The 21312-nt window shown below is 38.6% G+C and overlaps 1 protein-coding gene across 7 annotated transcripts in view; it reads right to left on the reverse strand.

The window, feature by feature from the left end:
- Positions 1-208: 208 nt before the first annotated feature.
- Positions 209-21312, reverse strand: part of hccsa.1 (holocytochrome c synthase a) — a 34517-nt gene continuing 13413 nt past the window's right edge. For 2 of the 7 annotated variants that reach the window (XM_005163320.5, XM_005163319.5), the window contains 4 exons: positions 11927-12046; positions 8719-8805; positions 2519-2608; positions 209-618 (listed from right to left, as the gene is read on the reverse strand). In XM_005163320.5, coding sequence (XP_005163377.1) covers positions 426-618; positions 2519-2608; positions 8719-8805; positions 11927-12046 — 490 coding nt within the window. In that variant the 3' untranslated portion in view covers positions 209-425. Of the gene's footprint in view, positions 619-2518; positions 2609-8718; positions 8806-11926; positions 12047-14465; positions 15019-21312 lie in introns of those variants that run through there. The other 5 variants (XM_005163321.5, NM_001002498.2, XM_073915760.1 and 2 more) reach the window with 3 other exon arrangements.

Here is a 21312-nt window from a genome sequence, read left to right on the forward strand (position 1 = left end):
TATGTCAGAAATAAATATAATTGGTCTGAGAAAAGAGTAGTAAATGAAGAAAAACTTGTATCTATCAGATTTTGTGTATATTTACACAGCCACTTGACTCTGTATTGTTAATATTATGGATGCCTTATGATAAAGCAGCACTGATTTGCCAACTATAGATTCTAAAAAACAAACTGTGCATTTCCTAATGTATACCAGAACACCTTCATAAGATTAACAGCATTTCCTGTTTATTACATGATGCAGTTTGCAATAGCACATAGTGCCACATTCTTATTAAATAGTTTCAAAATTTTCACCTAATGGATCCATCACAGGAATATAAGTAAGCCATTCTGACTCCAAATGCAAAAAAAAAAAAACCTTCCACAGACTTGGTTATAAATAATAGTTCCTGTTTATCCAACAGTTCATGTCCAGTAAGTTTATGTTGAGGTCCAACGCCACCAGGTCACTTTCATACGGTCCCAAACGGCTCCTAAAGAGTCGAAGGCTGGACGCACATCGAGGATGGTGTGTTTGGACACCAGGCCTCCATCATAGTAGTCGATCACATATCTGACCTCTTTTCCACAACGGTCAACAATCCAGTCGTGCCGATCAAATGGCAGCTCGTGCCTGCAAAGCACAACACCAGAAGCACATTATTAGAACTCTCCTGACAGCATTTGGAATTTTTTTCCAAATAAAGATAATTAAACAATGTTTTGCCGACTGTGGTTTTTGTGCTAGTAGCTAGTTAGCTGTTTATGTCAGTCATAGATGGTTAAATTTGAAACTAAAACAAGCTGTATGTGGCAGCAAGTCCCTGTCTAAAATTAATAATTCACTAAAAATGCAAAATTCTGTTATAATTTAGTCATCCAGAATATCTTCTAAACCTGACTCACTACAAAAGACGGTATTTTAAAGAATGTTGTAAAGGAGGAGCCGTTGACGTTAGTGGCTGCTGGCTTACAGCATTCTTCAAAATATCTTCTTTTGTGTTCAACATAAGAAAGAAATTCCTAATAGTTTAAAACCACTTGAGTGCAAGTAAATGGAGAGGACATTTGCATTTTTGGGTAAACTGACTCTTTAAGGACTGATTCGCTGAATCATTTGTTCAAACAATTTGCTCAAAAGAGCCATTTACTTTAAAACAAGTGATTGCAATCATGATCATGACTGATGATTGCAAAACTTAATTTTGTTTGCAATATTATGTAACTATATCATATCTTATAAATATATTGAATACACCCATGCACTAGTATCTTATGTTCAAAGTTTGAATTTTATGCTCAGTCAGTGACTCAAAACTTTTTTTTTTTTTTTCTCAGTGACAATGTCATGGGCCTGTTCCATAAACCAAGCTTAGAGAATGAGCCAGGCTTATTTTGGTAAGTCAGGTTTATTATGGCGGATTTGGTTTCATAAATCAAATTTACGATAGTTCAAACTCGGTTACTCTGGCACCTTATGCTGGGAAACTAGCCTGGTCCAGGGCAGGCTAACTCTCAGGCTAAGTCAAGTTCAAGCTTAATCAAGGTAATATTAACATTCAAGTTCAGTATTTTGATGCCATTTGAATTCACTTAACCGCTTAATAATGATGAAAACTCTATATTCACTTAATAGTAATTTTATATTTCTTTGTTTCTGATGATTTTCTTTCCTGTTTATTAAAATTTTCTTTAATATTTTCCCTCAACATTTTAATTTAGGTGTACACATTTTTGCACTGTGATGTTCAGATTATTTTTTGTTAGATTAGTCCAAAATTCAAAATTTTGCTTTTGCTTTTTGCACATTCTGTAGAAAATATTACTTTAAAAGAGAGATCTGTGATGTCAATCGATTAAAAAAAATTAACTAATTAATCTCACATTTTTTTTTTAAATTAATCGCAATTAATCGCATTTATAATACTTAAAACTTGTAATTTTGGCTATTCAAATGTAAAATTAATGTAAACGCAAGACAAAAACTATTTAAATTCAAAATATAATTGTTTATTAGAATTTTAGTTTAACTTTTAACACAGATTTCTTCATGTAAGCAACATACCCACAATAAATCTTCAAGATCCTGGCTTGACAGCCATATTTATTACAGAAATTAAAATACAGGCATGTTAATGCCCTTTGAATTTTAAAACCATCAATGCCAATAAAAAAACATTGAATTCCACGTTTGTATTCTAAGTGGACTGCAAAAACATGCCAAAATACAGGCGTTGCAGATATGGAAATTGGAAAACAATAATAATAATAAACTATTGGATACAAACAGTTGCACTCATTGTAAAGTTGTTTTGCTGTGAATTGAGAACATTAATTATAAGGTAGAAACAATTTTGCTCAGTCCTCCTTTACATTCATCCAGTTGCTAAGACTAGGAGTATCCGGCAAATGCACAGAGAAATGAATGATAATCTCCCTGAAATCGCGCGTCTCCCGCTCGGTCCTTAAATACGTTGCACACCCCTCTCCACCGCATCCCTCCTAGCTCTTCAGGTGTGTTGCGCGCAACTCACCTCCACCACTCTTTAGGTACGTCTCGCGCGCGCGCGCACGCCTCTACTTCGATACGTCGCTCACTTAACCCCTGACACTCCTCAACAGACCTGACAAAGACACACACACAACGCGCTGGAGCGTCTCCCTTCAGATTCAACACACATCATCAAATTTGCTTAAACTAAACATTCTAAAGTATGGCTGCATTTCACAAGGATTCTGATACAACAATGCGAAGCTTTCGTTGCGTTTAATGAGGAAACACGCTAAACTTGGAGAGCTCAATCTGAAAGGCAGAGTAATGCGCTGTCTTTAACGGCTCGCGACTTCACCAGAGACTTTCTAAGTACATTTACATAAGACACCAATACTCTGATTTTAATATGATTAAGATTATACTCTTATTAAAAGTCTACCGTGTAAGCAGTGATTTGATTATCTTAAAGGACCACTAAGTCACGAAATGTGGAGGTTTTTCTTTTTGTTCACCATGCGGTATCATATTACATTAAAACAGAAGTCGAAAGTTAAAAATGAAACACCCGAAATTTCATGAAACTCTGGAGAGCCTGGTGATGTGACTAATTGTTTCATACTTAAACTTGCCTTCAAAAAGTGCTTTCTTGGTCTTATCCATATTTCTTGCATGTTGAACACACGTCCACCACAACAAAAAAAACCTGCAACGGCTTTAATTGTGTAGCGTACAGTCCACAGAGAAAATTTCTTATTGATTTTATCACGATCCGACAGAACGGTTTTACGACTCCTGGCTCCAAGAAGTCTGGATTTTCGTGACAGCTTAAGTTGTTCAGGGGGCCTGGATAGATAAGCAGGAAAACTTTAAAGACATTCCTTTCCAAATACCCTCACACATACACCCCCACGAGGCTGTTCCGACAGAAAGAAAATGAACTCATCAAATCCAGAACCAGCACAAAACCAATGTGTTATGTTTTGTAAACTTTGTATCTCATTTCTGACCTTTCTTACCTGTGTAACCTCTCTTATAACCTGTATGCATGTTCCATGTAGGCCTTTGTAAAGCATAAATATTGTAAGGATATGAAAAATTATGCTGAGGTACTTTCAACCCCCCCATGTTTGGTACCAATGGGCTTCTGCTGACATTTTACAACACATGATGCATAGATCGAGACCATAACTCGCATTGCTTTATTCTTTAAAGCCCTGTATTAAATGCCTGTCCGCATGCTTTAGGCGGACGCTCAAATTTGCATACGCGCAGCCCAGAGACAAAGGAAGGTTCGCGCGCAAACTTTCCCCTGAAATCATTGGTCAGAATGCTGTACGGGTTGTCACGTGACCCGCAGGTATAAGCACACTTCCCCCCAAACATCTGCGCAGAAAGAGAACGTCCCAAAAAGGAACATCATTGACGGTGGCCCTCGGGCCACACGTGGCTTTCTAAGCCGCATGGACTTTTTCCCGCCACGCTTTCTTTATTTTCCGGCAAAGTAAATTCAGTTTAAAGTTTGCGATCGTGTTCGTCCGAACTGCATTACAAACTCCACGCATCAAAGGACATCAAGAGTAGTTTTCATCACGACGGAAGAGAGACGCATAAAAGAGACCTCCAGACATGAAAAACCAGGTGATTTTAGTTATGCGATTAAGCTGTGCCCCTTTTATCAAAAAGGTGTTTTTTATAACCTTGGTGGTCCTTAATGGTGCGTGTGGAACTGAAAGTTTTGTCACTTTTTACCTGAAATCTATAATTCCAAGCTTTACTTTGTCTCTTTGCTGTTACACGTTCTATAGACCCGATATCTCCACGTGGTTTACCTTTGTTTTGTGTTTAATGTATGTTTGTGTGTTTGTTTGTTCGTTACGTCTGACTAGTCAATAAATTCCATTATCATCAAATGAATTGTATTGTTTGCCTCACGAGAAAATGTCACTGAAATACAGATTCCCCTGCCTTGCTATTATAAGTTGTTTAAAACTTTTGAATGATTAATCTACTTCACAAGAAGTAGCAATTAAATTCCCTTGTTCTAAATGAATAGATTACCGTGTCCGCTCGGAAGAGCGGCTGCTCTGCTTGTGTTTGTTTGGTCAAATTAACAATAAATTGATCCGGAATATTAATGATTAACAATAATTCGTTATTGTTGATAATTAATATTCATAATCTGGGAATCCGCTCGGTCGCGCGAGCATGATCATTTACAATCATATGTTGGTTTGACCAAGCTGACTGAAGCTTAAGCTGGAACATTAATAATTAAGAATAAACCGTTATTGTTGATTATTAATATTCATAAAATGAGCTAATTTCATGTTACAATTGCGTTATTTTTTTAAATTATTAAAAATTTAAATTTTAATTTTTTCAAATTAATCGCATGCATTAACGCATTAATTTTGACAGTATTAATAATATATATATATATATATATATATATATATATATATATATATATATATATATATATATATATATATATATATATATATATATATATATAATATTGGTTTGAGGACTTGTTTTCAGCTGTTTGTGTAAAGTTTTAGGACATTTAAACTTGTTTTCAGTTGTGTATAATACTAGAAGTGTTAAGCCACTGTTTCCTTGGTTACTATAAGAGCTTGTGTGTCGAACGTGGACGGTTTTGCGCCGTCCGCCGCAGTGTCGGGCGTTGTTTTTACTCTCGAGGCGTGTCCAGCTGAATTCAATCAGCTAGTGCTCTGGGGTGTATATAAGCAACTAGTCTCACCGCGGCAGCCTCGTATGAAGACCGCCTCGTGTGAAGACCGACGAGTGTAAAGACCATCAACTCTACCTGCGCCATCGACTCTACCTGCGCCATCGACTCTACCTGCGCCATCGACTCCACCGAGCAAAGACACTGACAAAGCACTTGAGTACTTTACTTTCTTGTTTTACTTTATCTTTACACTTATTTTTGTTTTCATTGCACTTTTATTATGTGTTTACTAATTCCTGTTGTTACTAACACTCGCAAAACACGGGAGGCACGCTGCAGGCGTAATCCTCACAACCTTCGTTCAATACATGTATCTGCTATTTCACAACTCGCTCTCTCCGTGGGCGTCTGGAATTGTCAATCTGCTGTTAACAAGGCAGATTTCATTACCTCCATAGCTACATATTCTGACTTTAATCTCATGGCTCTAACTGAGACTTGGTTGAGGCCGGAGGACACTGCTACACATGATACTCTTTCTACTAATTTCTCTTTTTCCCCACACTCCTCGTCAGACAGGGAGAGGGGGTGGGACTGGAATACTGATTTCCAAAGAATGGAAATTTACTCTGAGACCGTCACTGCCAACAATCAGCTCCTTTGAATTCCATGCAGTCACTATTATCCACCCCTTCTACATAAATGTGGTTGTCATCTACCGCCCACCGGGTACATTAGGTCACTTCTTAGATGAACTGGATGTTCTTCTCTCATCTTTTTCTAATTATAACACTCCCTTGTTGGTGCTAGGTGACTTCAACATTCACATTGAGAGACCGCAAGCTGCTGACTTTTAGACTCTGCTTGCCTCTTTTGACCTCAAAAGAGCACCTACTTCTGCTACACAAATCAGGTAATCAGCTAGACCTTATTTACACACGACATTGCTTCGCTGATCAAACACTAATAACTCCACTACAAATATCCGATCATTTCCTTCTGTCCCTCAACATCCACATTACTCCGGAGCCACCACACACTCCAACACTGGTTGCCTTTCGCAAAAACCTATGCTCTCTACACGCTAAGATCTAAGATCTTAAGGCCGTGACGCAGCTTCAAAAATTTGTTTCAAGCCGGAAGTACGAATTTGCTTGAAATGTCGCAAAAACAACCAATTTTCACTTTTTAGTAAAATATGTGTCCTAATAGTGTTTTTAGCAGTGTGTGACACATATACGACTGTCAACATCTCAAAAAATGTGTTTTGGTGTTTCATGAGCCTTTAATGTGGTGAAGTTAAGCACATTTTGAATGTTACAGGGAGCCTGCAATGCAATAACTTCTTTCTTGCAAGCAACAATTGGCAGTAGGCTTAGCGTTCTCTCCTTCTCTCTCGCGTGCGCGCAAGAACAATTTTAATGTATTGTGACAAATGTTAATTTAACCTAAATAATAGACAATATTTTAATATTTACAATTTCCTGTCAGCTTTCTCTCTTGCTTTGTTGCAAGCCGTACTGTAGTTTTTGATTATTATGTTTGAATTCTTATATGTATAAACTCTAAAAAACAAACAGAGCTCACTCTAGGTTAACAGCTATGTCTCATTTTAGAAACATTTCGGTTCTCAATGCCATGGTAGCACACAACATAATCGATGCATCTACGCTCGACCTTTAGGGTTTTATAATAGTAATGTGCACAAGCAGTTATCTAGAATATTTAAACTGAACTCAGATTAGTTAAAGAGCCCATATTATGGGTTTTTGAAAATTCTCCTCCATGTAGTGTGTAACAGCTCTAAGTGAAGTGAAGTATCCAGCTAAGGCTTAAATCTGTAAGAATACAGTGTTTAAAATGGTTGATTCATCTATATCGACTATCGACTCATAGTGCTTCAAACGAGTCGCCTTGATACCGAGTCATTAGGTGTTTTGCCATGATGTATGAACGAAACCAAGTTATTCACGTGCACGCGCAAACCCGGGAGATTTTAAACCTGAGGCCCGGCCCTCTGACGCAGAAACCCAGACACACACACACATCCACAAACACACGCACACAAACATGCCGATCGATTGAAGTCATACTGCAGAGGGATATTATCGAGGGTCTACCCAAAGATGAAACATCAGCATTATAACCAAGCAGTTGGAAACTACTGGAAACTTCTGGAAACTACATGCTACAAAGAATACTTCATCTGCGTTTGTTAAAGGAAGGATCAGTAAAGAGTAAGTTAACTTACTGATGGGCGTCAGGATGGGTTTCTTCCTCCATTTCTCAAGTGTAAGTAAGTGCGATTTAAGTTGTTGCCTCGTTGACTCTAGCTTGCAAATGTATTTAGTTGTGATTTGTTACTTGTAACCGCGTGTACTGTATCAGGTTAACTGGCTATATTCTCTTATCGCGTGCAAAGTCAAATTAAAAACGCGACACGTGCTGCTTTGTTTACGGAGCTCCATGGTAGAGGTCTGCATTCCCGCGGCTGTCCCCGCGCCAGATTTCTGCGGCACGGGAATAAATTTCCGAATAAATCGCAGGAGCGGTCGGTAACGGGTTTAATTTGGGACGGGAGCGGGCTGTCTAGCAATATCACGGATTAGAGAGAGAGGTTTGCCTGTGTGTCTGCTTGATGCTTGTGTGTGTGTGTTAGTGCACACGCGTGCGTTTGAGAGAGAGCTTTGTCTGTGTGTGTGTGCCTGGTGCTGTGTGTGTGTTTATACAGACAGCTTGGCTATCTGGACTGTATAGCTGGGTGATTTTTGGTTTTGTTCTCCCCCGCTCTTTAGCGGGATCGGGCGCGGTGGGCAGAAAACGGGGCGGGGCGGGTCGGGCACCGGGACAACAAATTCTTAATATAAGCGGGATCGGTCGGGTTCAGGCTAAAACCTGGCAGGTGAGGGTGGAAGCGGGAGCGTTGTCGTCCGGAGGTGTGTGTTTGTTTTTGTGTGTGTATGGCAGCTAAAATCCACGCCTACACTATCGAGCGTGTATGAACTGTGAATACTTTTTATATTGCTGATTAGCTATTGGGCATTTCACTTTCTGACTGAAGGCAGTCGACCAATCGCGACAGACTGTCATTGGTCCAATCAGCGCAGATTAGCTTCGCGCTAAGGAGGGGTTTGGGAACAAATGAATCACTGGATGATTCATACAGGAGTCGCTGGGATAATTAGGTAAAAATAAATGCAGATTATAAGACCATGAAAGTGTTTTTTGGCCTTGCATGCATATTAGACTGTTGTTGGAGACCCTTACAACCAAGATATGACCCTATTTCATGTATAATATGGGCTCTTTAAATGCAATGATTTTCAACTTGCTATTATGGAACTAATTTAAGCGTGGACATTTAGTTCGGCTCATTAAAGTCAGGTTTTTAACTTTAATCTCTGCTTTTCTTAACCACTTTTATAAAACAGTCCCAGCTGTTAAAGCAACAGTCATAATATTATTGCATACAATAAATATCACACCGCTTTAGACGTCTATTTGAGATAAAGCATTTAGGGGGAAAAAAAAAAAGCTTCACTCACCCCATCCAATAGCGAAATCTGGCTCTGGGTGAGAAGTCTTTTGCTTTACCACCAAACCTTAAGAGTGAAGGTCCACATGGACATTCTCTGAGGAGGACAACAGAAGAACATCAGGATTTACATACTTTATGTACTCTGACACTTAAACTAGTGTCTGAAATTACTTACTTGATTCTCTAATCTCTATATAGTACATGTTGAGAGCACTTTATCATCAAGGAGTGAATAAAATGAAGCAGGGAATTTTAATACCGATGTATTATAATCAGTCGGAAGGCTCATGGGTTGTCGAAAACATATTTCACCATTTTACATTGGTTTATTTTTGCAAAAATGCCTCAGCATTATAGCCCAGCCTTGTGCAGTTCGAGTGCTTCTGGAATCTACACATTACGGAGAATTCATCGGCCATTTGTTCAAGGTCACCGTCAGCTGTTCCTACACACGTGCAGTAGAGCTGCACGATTCTGGGTAAAATGAGAATTGCGATTTTTTTGCTTAAAATAAAGATCACGATTTTCTCACGATTCTGTTGATGTAAAATAAAGGTATGGTAAAATTAAACATATGGCAAAACATCAATATTAATATTATGTGTAGGTCTACTGGCTTCTATAAATAATTATATTCTACTTATAAGAAATTTGATGTTGAATTATTATGTTCAAGATGTATGCTTGCAATCTGTCATATTATACAATTTTATTCACTGGTAAAATCAGACATTTGCCCTTATCAGATTATATTTAACAATATATAGGCTAGAGTAGTTATACTGACATTGTAAACAAAAAAAATTGTGTCCGCTATGAACGAAAAAACATATCAAATGCTTGTCGTAATCATAACTCTTAAATGCGATATGACCATTTAAATGACGTGCACACTTTCGGTTTCATTTAGACTGCTGCTTGTTCATACTTCGCTTGCGGCTCCCAAACGATCACTCTATGCCACAAACTGAATATTATTTACAACTGTATTACCTGTTATTAGCAACATATGCAGGTTCTATTCACTAAAGTAGACGCCCTCTCTATGATTACAGCTCATGGTCAGCAGCTCATGTCACGTGTGATTTTCCAGCAGCAAAAACATCATTATATGAAGACAAAAATTGCATTTTTAGGTGAATTATACCTTAAAAACACAGTATGTGACTCATTCAACATCATTTAGAGGTGTCCATGTGACTGAGCTACTTATGTGAAACAATGAAAAGACTCGTGCAGCTGCCTTTTTTTCTCTTCTGAACTTGAAAATATGATTGACAGAATCGTAGAAATGCTGGATTAAGATCGTCTAGGGGGTCGAATCGAGATCGCGATCTTTTTACGATTAATTGTACAGCTCTAACGTGCGGCAGTCAAGGTTCAGATTTGTTCTTTTGCCTCTGTGTGGATTAATACTGAATGTGTGTCACGGTTAGGAATAGAACTATATGCTGGAGTTTAACTGCACACATACCTGCCAACATCTGTCCCTGAAAACCTGGGAGACCAGAGGGTTAGGTTCGGGGTGAGGTGCCTGAATAACACTCAGGGCTGGAGCAACCTGAACTGGTGCTCTAGGCGAACGCCGATCACGCTGCCCTCAACCCGTTTTATGTATTTGTGTTATTTGTGCTCTGTTGCTCTGTATTTTTTCTCCTCTCTCTCTCGCTCTGTTCTTCCATATCTACTTTTATTATTCTCAGGCTCTGTTCATTGGTCCATTCAGCTGTCAGTCATTCCTTCCCGGTTACGTCACTCTTACGTCACATCCAATAAGCAAAGACCACCCGTCATAAAAGCGTGCGTCAGACCACTCGCTGGTCCCTTGATTTCTCTCTCTCTTGACTTCAGTTACTCTGCTTTTTCTGCTTGTTTCTGTTATTGCGTGCATTTAGAAATAACCCCGTCTAACTGTGTATTTTGTTGTGTGCATGTTATTTGTCTGTTATTCGTACATCATTCTCAGTTTACATTGTTTACGAGGCTTGGACGAAGCAGACAGGTTAGAAGGTCACGTGACATACATTTTGCAACACTTAGGACTACTCTGCTGTTTAGTACATTAGGTTAGAGGCGAGCGCCACTCCTTGTACTTTTTGGATAGCTAGATAGAGTAGATAGTTAGGACTCGGAAGATCTTTGCGTGTTTATTATACTGTTTTCACATAGTTAGTTAGATAGATGCTTCTGGGAAGTTAGATTTAGGTTTGGTTTTATTCTTTTAATTTCTTTAGCGCCGCCTGCGTCCCTTCTGCCAGCTCTCTTGTTTTTTTCTCGTCTTTATTTGTCTCAGTGTTGTAAATATTGTAAATATTATATTTTTAGCTTACTTACTTTTTCTTTATTTTGAATTAATCAAAGGGTTTGTAACACCCGAAAGTGAAAAAGAAAGTGACCGGTTCACGGATGAAAGTGAGGACCAGGAAGTTTGCGGATGGCGTCCTTACTATTCTGCCTAGGTCGCCTCTATGGGCGCGCCGGCACTGATAACACTGTTGAGAACTGGGTACTGTGTACTATGGTGTTAGTAACTACTATGAAGCGTGTCACAGGCGGCCGCTGTGTTTGGAATATGGGAGAATCCTGGAAAAAACATGAGCGTTGACAGGTATGCTCACACATACACTATGCACTGTGACTACAATATTGTTGATAAGCCATGCTGGGCATTTTACTCTGTCTCACGCTGAACACTGTCGACCAATCGCAACAAACTGTCATCGGTCCAATGAGTGCAGATTAACTTCGTGCTAAGGAGGGGTTTGGGAACAAATGAATTGCTGAACGATTCATATGGAGGCCGCTGGGATAATTAGGTAAAAGTAAATGCATATTATAAGACAATGAAAGTGTTTTTTTGACATTGCATGCATATCAGTATGTTGTTGGAGATCCTTAAAACCAAAATATGACCCTTTTTAATGCATAATAAGGGCTCTTTAATAGAAAGAAATATACTTTATTAGTTGAATGTTATTGACTTCTGGGAGAAGTTAAATGTGCAGTAATTAACCACAATTTTTTAAACTGTTTCATAAAAACAAATTGTTATTTGGATACTGAATGACAGTACAACCATAATATTATATCATAGATCATTTTCATGTTACATGATCATTTTTACAATCTACTTGGCCTTAACTCCTAGTAAAGAAGTCAACTAAAAAAAGTAAAAACGAAACAAATCAAACACCCCATTTAAACACCTCACTTACTTTGAATGGAGTTTCTCCCATCTCAGGATTTCTTGCCAGGCTTGTTCATTATTCTGATTGTGAATCTTGATGATGTCCCCCATATCGTTCTGGTTTATGTCATCTTTGTTCCAGCGCCATCTGGTGAAAGTTTCAGTCATGAGCAATGAACTTGGTAAATGTTACTCTAATTTACAACATCATTTTATTCATGCAAATTTTTGAAAAAAGTTAAGGGATGACATTTCTGTTTGGTTACGATTAGAATATGAAATACCTGATTTTTATTTTAAGACTATTAATTATTTATCTTTTAGTCAGAATTCTGATCTGGAATTTTCAGTTAAAAATATTGTTATGATGGCAAATTTTTTCATTCATAAATGCAGATTTTAAATGGTCGAGCAGATTTTCGCAGATTTATAGCCCATCATTGATTCTGTTTATTTACTTATGTACATGTGTGTAAATTTATATTTATTCAGTTTTTAATTAATTTTAGTTATATTCTTGACTAACATGAAAATATTCATATGATTTATGTACAATACAGTTTGTACAGTAATATTTATGTCTTTTAGTAGATTTATTATATGAGAAACTTGCTTTGTTTGACAAATAAACTGGATCTAATTGGATTTGTATTGTAAACATGAAATAAAAGTAAAAAATGTAAAAATGTTTTTATTTCATATATTAAGGCTTTAGTAAAGATAATACCAAAATCATTCCACATAAATCCACAGATTTTTACCAAACTCTGTGCAGAAATAGCAAAAAATGTCCGCAGATTCCATCTGGCCCTACTTGAGAGACATGAAAAGCCCCTAAACTATGTAGTCTGTTAAAGGCATTTTTTTGATGATTAACTCCTTTGTATTATATTATATTGTATGGTATTTTGCAATTTATTTATATTTATTTGTTTTATTTATTTTTTGTGGATGCTGCTATTTGGGCTTTCTAGTTGATTAAGATGTCTGTATGATTGGTTTTTTTTTTCTGTATGTACTTATAAAGAATTAATAATAATAAAAAAAGTACAACATCATTCAATAATTTTTAGATGCATGTTAGAGTGCATGTACATTCAAGAAAGTATAATAAAAAGATCTCTGCTGCTGCATCTAGTTTCTGTCACACATTGTTTTGTCCCCTTAAAATCAGCATGAAATGAAAACAAACTTCTTATTTTTATATGTATAAAGTGTGGCTTGATATAAAAGATGCACTTCGTTGTTTTGTAAAAAATGTATTTGCCTCCATAATTATAATCATAATATTTTATCATATACTATTTATCAAATAATGTTCCCTTCTCCCCTCGAAACTAATTTCCTTTACTTCTGGTCACATGGAATGTCATTCAGGTGGGGTTGTCAGTGCATGTTTCGCTTTTGTCAACTTTCCTCCGTTTTGTTAGCACTGCCTATCTTACAATTAATGATGGGACGTTCAGATCATTTTACTGATTTTTTTTTTCTTTACTGGGGGGTGGAGTATTCAGTTGTTTCATTTAATTTGCCAAAATATTATTCAAATGTTACAAGTTGCTTCCGGCAGCACGGTGGTGCAGTGGGTAGCACAATCGCCTCACAGCAAGAAGGTCACTGGTTTAGGCCCCCCCTGGGTCAGTTGGCATTTCTGTGTGGAGTTTGCATGTTCTACCTGTCTTGGTTTTACTCGCTGTCTTAGTTCTGCATGTCGACTCCCTTTGTTTCAGCAGTGCTGTAGATTAAAATCTATGGGAATTAGGGCTTTTTCTTACTGTGCACCTACATTATGGAATGCATTATCCATAATTATCAGGATTGCCAATTTTCTGGATTGTTTTAAGAAGCTTATTTTAAGCAAAGCATTTAATTTGTGATCATCACTGTCACTTTTGTGCAATTTGTAACATGTTACTTATTGTTTTATTACTGGGGTATGACTTCTGGCTTGTTGCTGGGAGCTTATGCAATCTTGTAATTCTCTGCATTTGTATTTGTTATTGTATATCTTGTAGCGCTTCAATTTTAAGAAATAAAATAAAATGTATTATTATTATTATTACAGCTACAACTAACCCAAATATTGATCACACTATAAACAAGTCACAACTAGAATGCTATAAGAAAGAGAAAATGATCATTTATTGTTTAGCTTGTGATTAGCTCTTCTGACATGTCTTTAAATTTGAGACATTCGTTCACGTGACACTGACGGTACCAAATAAGCTTAACCAACACAATCTGAACCGAAAGGATTAGTTCACCTTTTGAGTCTTCAGGGTCTTTGAGTCATTTAGTCACCAGAAAGTTGTCATGTAGGCTTACTATATCACAAATGTTCTGAAGCCATTCTACAGTTTAATGTGAAGTACAGATGAATATTCAAGGGGTTTAATTTATATTCAGTTAAGCCCTTGACTCTGTTGCGCCTATCGATCATTCTCCATTCATTCACAATTCAAACTTCGTGTCGCGTTGTCTTATGAGAACACGAAAAAACTCTCCAAGACTATTTGTTCCTGTTAATATAATCAATCAATCAATCAATCAATCAATCAATCAATCAATCAATCAATCAAGCCTTTATTTGTCACTACACTTTCCTGTAGCGAAATTGGACCCCCCAGACCATACACAAAACATCACAAACAACTTTTCAGGGGAGACAGATCTTAGGAGGTAGCATTTAGAAACGAAGAAAGATACATTTGGACAGTTAGGCTAAAAAACACCCCCTCAGCTTGCCCTTGATTAGGACAAAGTGAGAAAAGGGAGAAAAACAGCCCTATCTTAGCATAAGCACACCGGCAAGACACAACATAGACAGAGGGGATGGGAACAGGGGTAATGGAAAACAGTCCATTGAGTACGGGCAGCCAACTGGTCCAGCAGCCATTTCCGGCGCAAGTCACAGCCCCGCCCACACCCCACGTGGGTAAAAGCACACGAAGGCGTTTGGATGGGGATCGGTGGTGAATGTTTATCTGTAGATATGTTTGTGTGTGTGTGTGAGCCTGCATAGTCCAGAGTCCCGCAGGTGTCCTTGACAGGGGCAGGAATTTCAGAGCGTCCGCTTATCTTGCTTATCCCAGGGAGTTGTTTACTTCCAGCCGAGGCCGTCTGGCAGGAGTAAGAGGAGAGCCGAAAAAAAGACAGTAAGATACTTCCACTTTAGGTCAATATCTGCCAATTTCACAGATATTTAATGTTCATCACTCGTCTCCCAATCTGGCCAAAATTTGTTGCAGAGCCGCTAGCTTCACCTCGATGGTTTCCAGTTTGCGGTTGTGGAAATATAAATTTCTATCATCTAATTCCAAATGAACAATAATCTACGTATAACTAAAAAGTTATATTCTCTGGTTTTTAATTATATAATTTCATTAACATCCCAGCTAGGAAGGACATTAACCTTTTGCCTTGCTGACAACAGGCTAAGCCAAAGTGATGCAATTATCAGTTTCACAGCATGGGGTGTCTATTGTTTTCTCTTTTCGATCAAATGGTCAGGCGGTTTCTGTCTCCAGAACATGATGAGATCAATGCCTGAAAGAGCAGTTTACCCTGCCGACCACAACGCTTAATTTGCATACTTTGTTAAGCCAAATCCCCTCCTCCAAAGAACACAATATAGCCATGAAATCTTTGTCTTAATTCAGACTAATTCAGACTTGTGTGAGACTTGTGAGAGACTTGTGAAAGAACTTGCAGACTGCGGACCTCTAGTAGGCTCTTGCAGACACATTGGACGCATCTTGAAGACGCTGTATGACTGCAGATTAACCAACACGTCTCAATAAAGGAATTCTGCTTGTTTCGAGTCTCCTGGACTGGGTTCTCTCTTCTCTTCTTTTTCACTCATTCATTTCTTTTTTTTTACAACAACTTGGTGCCGTCACCCGGATAGAAACTGAAATCATCAAATTCTCAACAATTTGCTACAAAAGACTGAAATCTACCTGAAATTCAACTTGAACCTTCAAGATCAAGGAAACTTCTTCAGACAGAATCTTGATGCATGCATTCGCAAAAACAATGTGAAAGGCATTATCTGCTGCTACAGAGAATTCAGTTTATCTCGAGCTAAACAACAAGCTCAAGCTAAATCAGAATTAGAAAAACAGATCCAAGAGCTTCATGCTAAGATAACCTCATTAACAAAACAACTGAACCTCAAGAAATCAAAAACTGACATTGAGGAGGTTAGTCAGCCTGATAATACACATCCTGACTTACAAATTGTCTCTGAAACAGACATTTCCATCCAGTCAGATAGCGATTTACCTATAGGCTCAGTAGAGGTTTGTGGTGCCAGAAGATCTAAGAGAACTGAGAGTTCACACAACAACACTTCTGTTGTTCAAATTCAAACAGTTTCCAGAACACTAGGACCTAGAGAAATAGACAGATTGTCTCAAAGCTTACCATCAGCACGCACAAATTTTTCAGAGTTTAGCAGAGCACTAATCAGCAAAATGCGTCTTTATGACTTGTCATTAACAGAAGTCACCCAGCTAATGTCTCAAATTCTCACTGAATCTGAATTCAACAGTTTTGAGCATACTGTGACCTCTAAATTACAACATGCCAGTAAGGATGATTTGAGAGAGGGTGTTTTGAAAGCTCTAAAGAACATTGTTGGCCCAAAGATCGACTGGTCAAAAGTGACTTGTTGTGTGCAAAGGAAAGATGAATCTGTGAGTGAATTCACTGAGAGATTTTGTCAATCCGCCATAACTTACAGTGGATTAGCTGATAATTCGGACAGTGTGCTAAATGATAAGGGACCCCTAGTCCGCATCTGGTCAGATGGCCTTGCAACTGAATACAGAAAAGCTTTGCCATTTCTTAACATCACCTGGTCTTCCACCACTCTCAGAAATAATATGAACAGTTTAGCTTTGTGGGAAAGAGACTCTTACATCAAAGACAGAGTCAGATTTGAAGCAGCTGCCACTAAGGTCAACACAGAAAAGACATCAAATCACAAATGTCTTAGGAAAAATATCTGTTGTCATTACTGTGGTAAAAAAGGACATTGGATGAGGGAGTGTAGAAAGAATAAAAAGAACTTTAAAGAGATGAACAGAGTAAATCAACTTCTGAACAGTTTGCTAAATGCCCTCAACATACCCCTCCCCTCATCACTAAATCCATTGAGCTGTCCACAAAGATGCTAACCATTTTTGGCTGTGAGTGCTTAATGTCCCAGTTCATTTACAATTAAGATGAAAGACTCTTTGTGAAAAAGACACAAAGGAAACTTCTTCCTTTTTATTGGGGAACTCTGCTTAAGTCCACTTACAGCCTTGAATGTGTTTGACACATTTTCCAATCACTACCCATTCAATGTTATGATGTCTGATAGGACTGATATTTATTGAATGATAGTTTGTGTCTCACATCTTAAAGTTTGCCCACCACACTCAGGGACAGAACAGGACACACAAACCAGTGAGGAGCCCAGGGCAGAACTGAAAGCAACAGGCTTCAGGGGCCGCACCCTGTGGTGAAGACTCCCTTTTCTTTTTTGTTTTTCTCCCCCCATCCTCACCTCACTGTTTTATAGGTGTCATAACTTTAAGATTAGGAGACAGAAAATACACAACACTACACGATCACCAACTTAACACCACTATACGATCACCTGAATAACTAGACACATGAACTGTATGATCATACAAGTCTATGCATGAATACTGCTGGTCTGCTGTTTCCTTGTTTTCTTGTGTGCAGGTAAACACAAACACTGCATCTTCTCAGAAACACTCTGAACCAGAGCATCACTACGGAGATCCATGAATGACAGGAAGTCATCAGATCAACTCTGTGCTGGAGAAGAACCACAAGAAACACACCTCACAAAAGACTGAACACTATTCACAAGCCATGGACTTTCAGAAGATCTGCAGTTTAACTACATGATTTTTTGTGTCATCATGTAGGATTTGTGACATTACAACTGATTGTCATAAACGTGTGAACAGTTTTGAAATCTACACTTACATCTACGTAGATATTGAAATGACACAGAATAAGTTAAATGTGCCTGTAACTTTTCAAGTTACATGACTAGAAGATGGGGCTTCTGTTATCAAACAGAAGCCATTGAATGGTTTTAGGAAAGCTTACAAATTTATATATTTTTTTGTGAGAGTTTTTAAATAACTCTCAAAGGGGGAACTGTGGAAATATAAATTTCTATCATCTAATTCCAAATGAACAATAATCTACGTATAACTAAAAAGTTATATTCTCTGGTTTTTAATTATATAATTTCATTAACATCCCAGCTAGGAAGGACATTAACCTTTTGCCTTGCTGACAACAGGCTAAGCCAAAGTGATGCAATTATCAGTTTCACAGCATGGGGTGTCTATTGTTTTCTCTTTTCGATCAAATGGTCAGGCGGTTTCTGTCTCCAGAACATGATGAGATCAATGCCTGAAAGAGCAGTTTACCCTGCCGACCACAACGCTTAATTTGCATACTTTGTTAAGCCAAATCCCCTCCTCCAAAGAACACAATATAGCCATGAAATCTTTGTCTTAATTCAGACTAATTCAGACTTGTGTGAGACTTGTGAGAGACTTGTGATAGAACTTGCAGACTGCGGACCTCTAGTAGGCTCTTGCAGACACATTGAACATCTTGAAGACGCTGTATGACTGCAGATTAACCAACACGTCTCAATAAAGGAATTCTGCTTGTTTCGAGTCTCCTGGACTGGGTTCTCTTCTCTTTTCACTCATTTATTTTTTTTTTTACAACACGGTCAAGGACCATAGTCTGATTCGCGACCCTACCCATCAGTGTTTCAATCAAGCCGGCCAGCCTAGTGGGGTTTTGAGCTGCGCTGACCACTTTTATCAGTTTCCGATATCCCAGGGCCCCGCATAAGCCCATCAGCAGAAACCCTGTTATCAAAGTTCCGAATAGGTAGATATCTTCAATATCCTCCAGAGACAGAGCAGCTAGACAGAGGACTCTCCACTTCTCCCACCCGTCCATCACATATCCAGCTGCGAGCGTCCCCGCAGGACAGCTGGGTTCCCCGGAGCCCAGCGATCTCGTTGAGAAGATGGTGTCAATTGCATTCAGAGACCAGTTGATCAAATCCATAATTCCTTTTTCGTTTGGAAAGCAGGACAAGGAGAGCCTCAGAGATAAAATAAGACCAGACAAGAGGTGCTAGCAAGGAGAGATATGGGACGGAGCGGGAAGAAGAGCGACCGCCTTCGCCGAGAGCCAAAGAAGAAAGGTAGGTAACCAATGGAGAAATAATTCACTTTTGCATTAAATGGTTTCATTTTTACCTGCAACAAGGAGTTCATTGCTGTTTCTAAATCATGTTGTGATGTGTCTGTTAGACCAGCAGATCGCATTCGCAACACTGATGTAGAGAGGGTTTGTGCTACTAAGTTTTTGAAGTGTCCGCAGATACTCAAGGGCTACACAATGTGTCTCGGTTATGCATTAAGCTCTTCATTTACGCACTGGCTTGCAATAGCCGCATTTCCACTATCAGGCCAGAGCGAGCCAGGGCTTTTATCGGGCCGGGCCCCGGAGGTTGAGTAATACACTTATTTCACGAAGGCGCCATTTTAAAGAACCAAAGCCAGACTGCAGTGGGAAGAAACCCAGAAGTATCAGCACTGTAAACATTGCAGTAACATGTTGTGTTCTACTAACCTCCGGCTGTTGCAGAGATTTCAAAATGCAGAAATGGTGTAAACATTACTTCAATATAATTCAGTAAGTTTATTTTAAACAATTAAAATCAATTTAGCATCAAACAAGATCACAATATCAGTGATACGCTTAAGTGTCCTCCTAGGCTTCAGCTCATGGCACTAGTTAAACACTGTGAGGACGCTTTCCTGCTTCAGCCAATGTAACCCGGTGAGTAATAAAACACTGCAGTCCTCTGCAGCACACCCTCGTGTTGTCTGTAATAGTGTTGTCCTGGTACTGAAGTTTTAAACCCGGCTATTTCCCACTAACATGGAAGCGCTGCTGAGCACGGATGACTCGACTGATCTTCACGGCTTCGCGCTTCAGTCTCCGTGTATCAGTGTTTGGTTTGCACTCAGTTTACCACTCTTCACCCAGTGCAAACACAGATACACGGACTGGAGCGCAAAGCAGCCTTCAAGATCAGTCGAATCATCAAGCAGATCGCTTGGCTCATCTGTGTTTGTGCTCAGTATACAGCGGTGGGTGAACTGATGACCTTCTCGGCCAATCACAATCATTTCTGTTGAACACGTGGTAAATCAGCGCTGTTTTAAGAAAGCAATCAACATTGCCTTAAATCTCAGCGCGAAATTGCCGTTTTTTTTTTTTAATTCAGTATCGTGACAAGACTAATATATTGAAAGAATCAGTTTATTCACTTGAGTTTGATGAATGGCATCTAAAACGTGTGCTTGGGAAAGAAAACGTTAGCTAACTAGTGCCATTTCCCTTAACTTAGCTGAAAATGAGCTCTGATATCCCTTTTTATATACACCATTCATTCAGATTGGACCTTCGGGTCACCCGGAAGGCGGAGAAATGATAAAGTTGTGCCACTTTATCTTCGCTGATAAGATATATAGCCAGCTACAGAATATTCCTATGTAACTCCCAATGATACTTCAGGGTTTCTTCCCACCGCAGCCTCGATTTTGCTTTTGAAAATGGCAGCCGTGTGAAATCAGTCTATGAGGCCGAAATCATGTCGCGTTTCCACTGTTAGCTAGTAGCTCGCAGCGCGTCACGCAAACCCCGCCCCAGAACGTCCCCCGAATCAAACGTCACAATACCTGCCCACTTCAGCAGGAATCAGGCAGATAAAGCACACCATGGAATTATCACGAAATCAAACCATTAAAATGAAGACAACCGAAACAAACAAATGACACGTTACTTTACAGCAGTATTATGAGCCTCCTCATTCTTTACTTTCACTTTCGCTCTCGTGGACAAGGAAATGTGTTGTACACACAGACATCCAAATAGCTTCATCCATTAGCCTACATAATAAATTTCGTTTATTAATCCAAATACACATGCTGGCTCCATATGGTCTAAAACCTGACAGGTGGACAAATCTAAGCTTGTTTTTAATAAAACAAATATAAATATGCATATAATAAATAAAACTGCTAATAATAATAACATTATATAAAAGCAAATTTTCATGAACAAACTGAAAAACTGCTTTGATCTGGTGCAGGCATAAATGCGCACGCGGTGGATGCGCACTCTAAACTCACACAGGAAAAAACTGGACTAGTGGATAACACCAAGACATGCAGCTTAATTTATTTCATGTTTTGCTAAACTAATTCCCTAAATAAAACTCTCTTGAGCTATAAAGGGAAAAAAAACGCAGAAGAAATTTTCTGTTAAATTAATTTTAGCAGAGAC

This window comes from Danio rerio, chromosome 2 (assembly GCF_049306965.1).
Source record: "Danio rerio strain Tuebingen ecotype United States chromosome 2, GRCz12tu, whole genome shotgun sequence".
NCBI classification, from domain to species: Eukaryota; Metazoa; Chordata; class Actinopteri; order Cypriniformes; family Danionidae; genus Danio; species Danio rerio.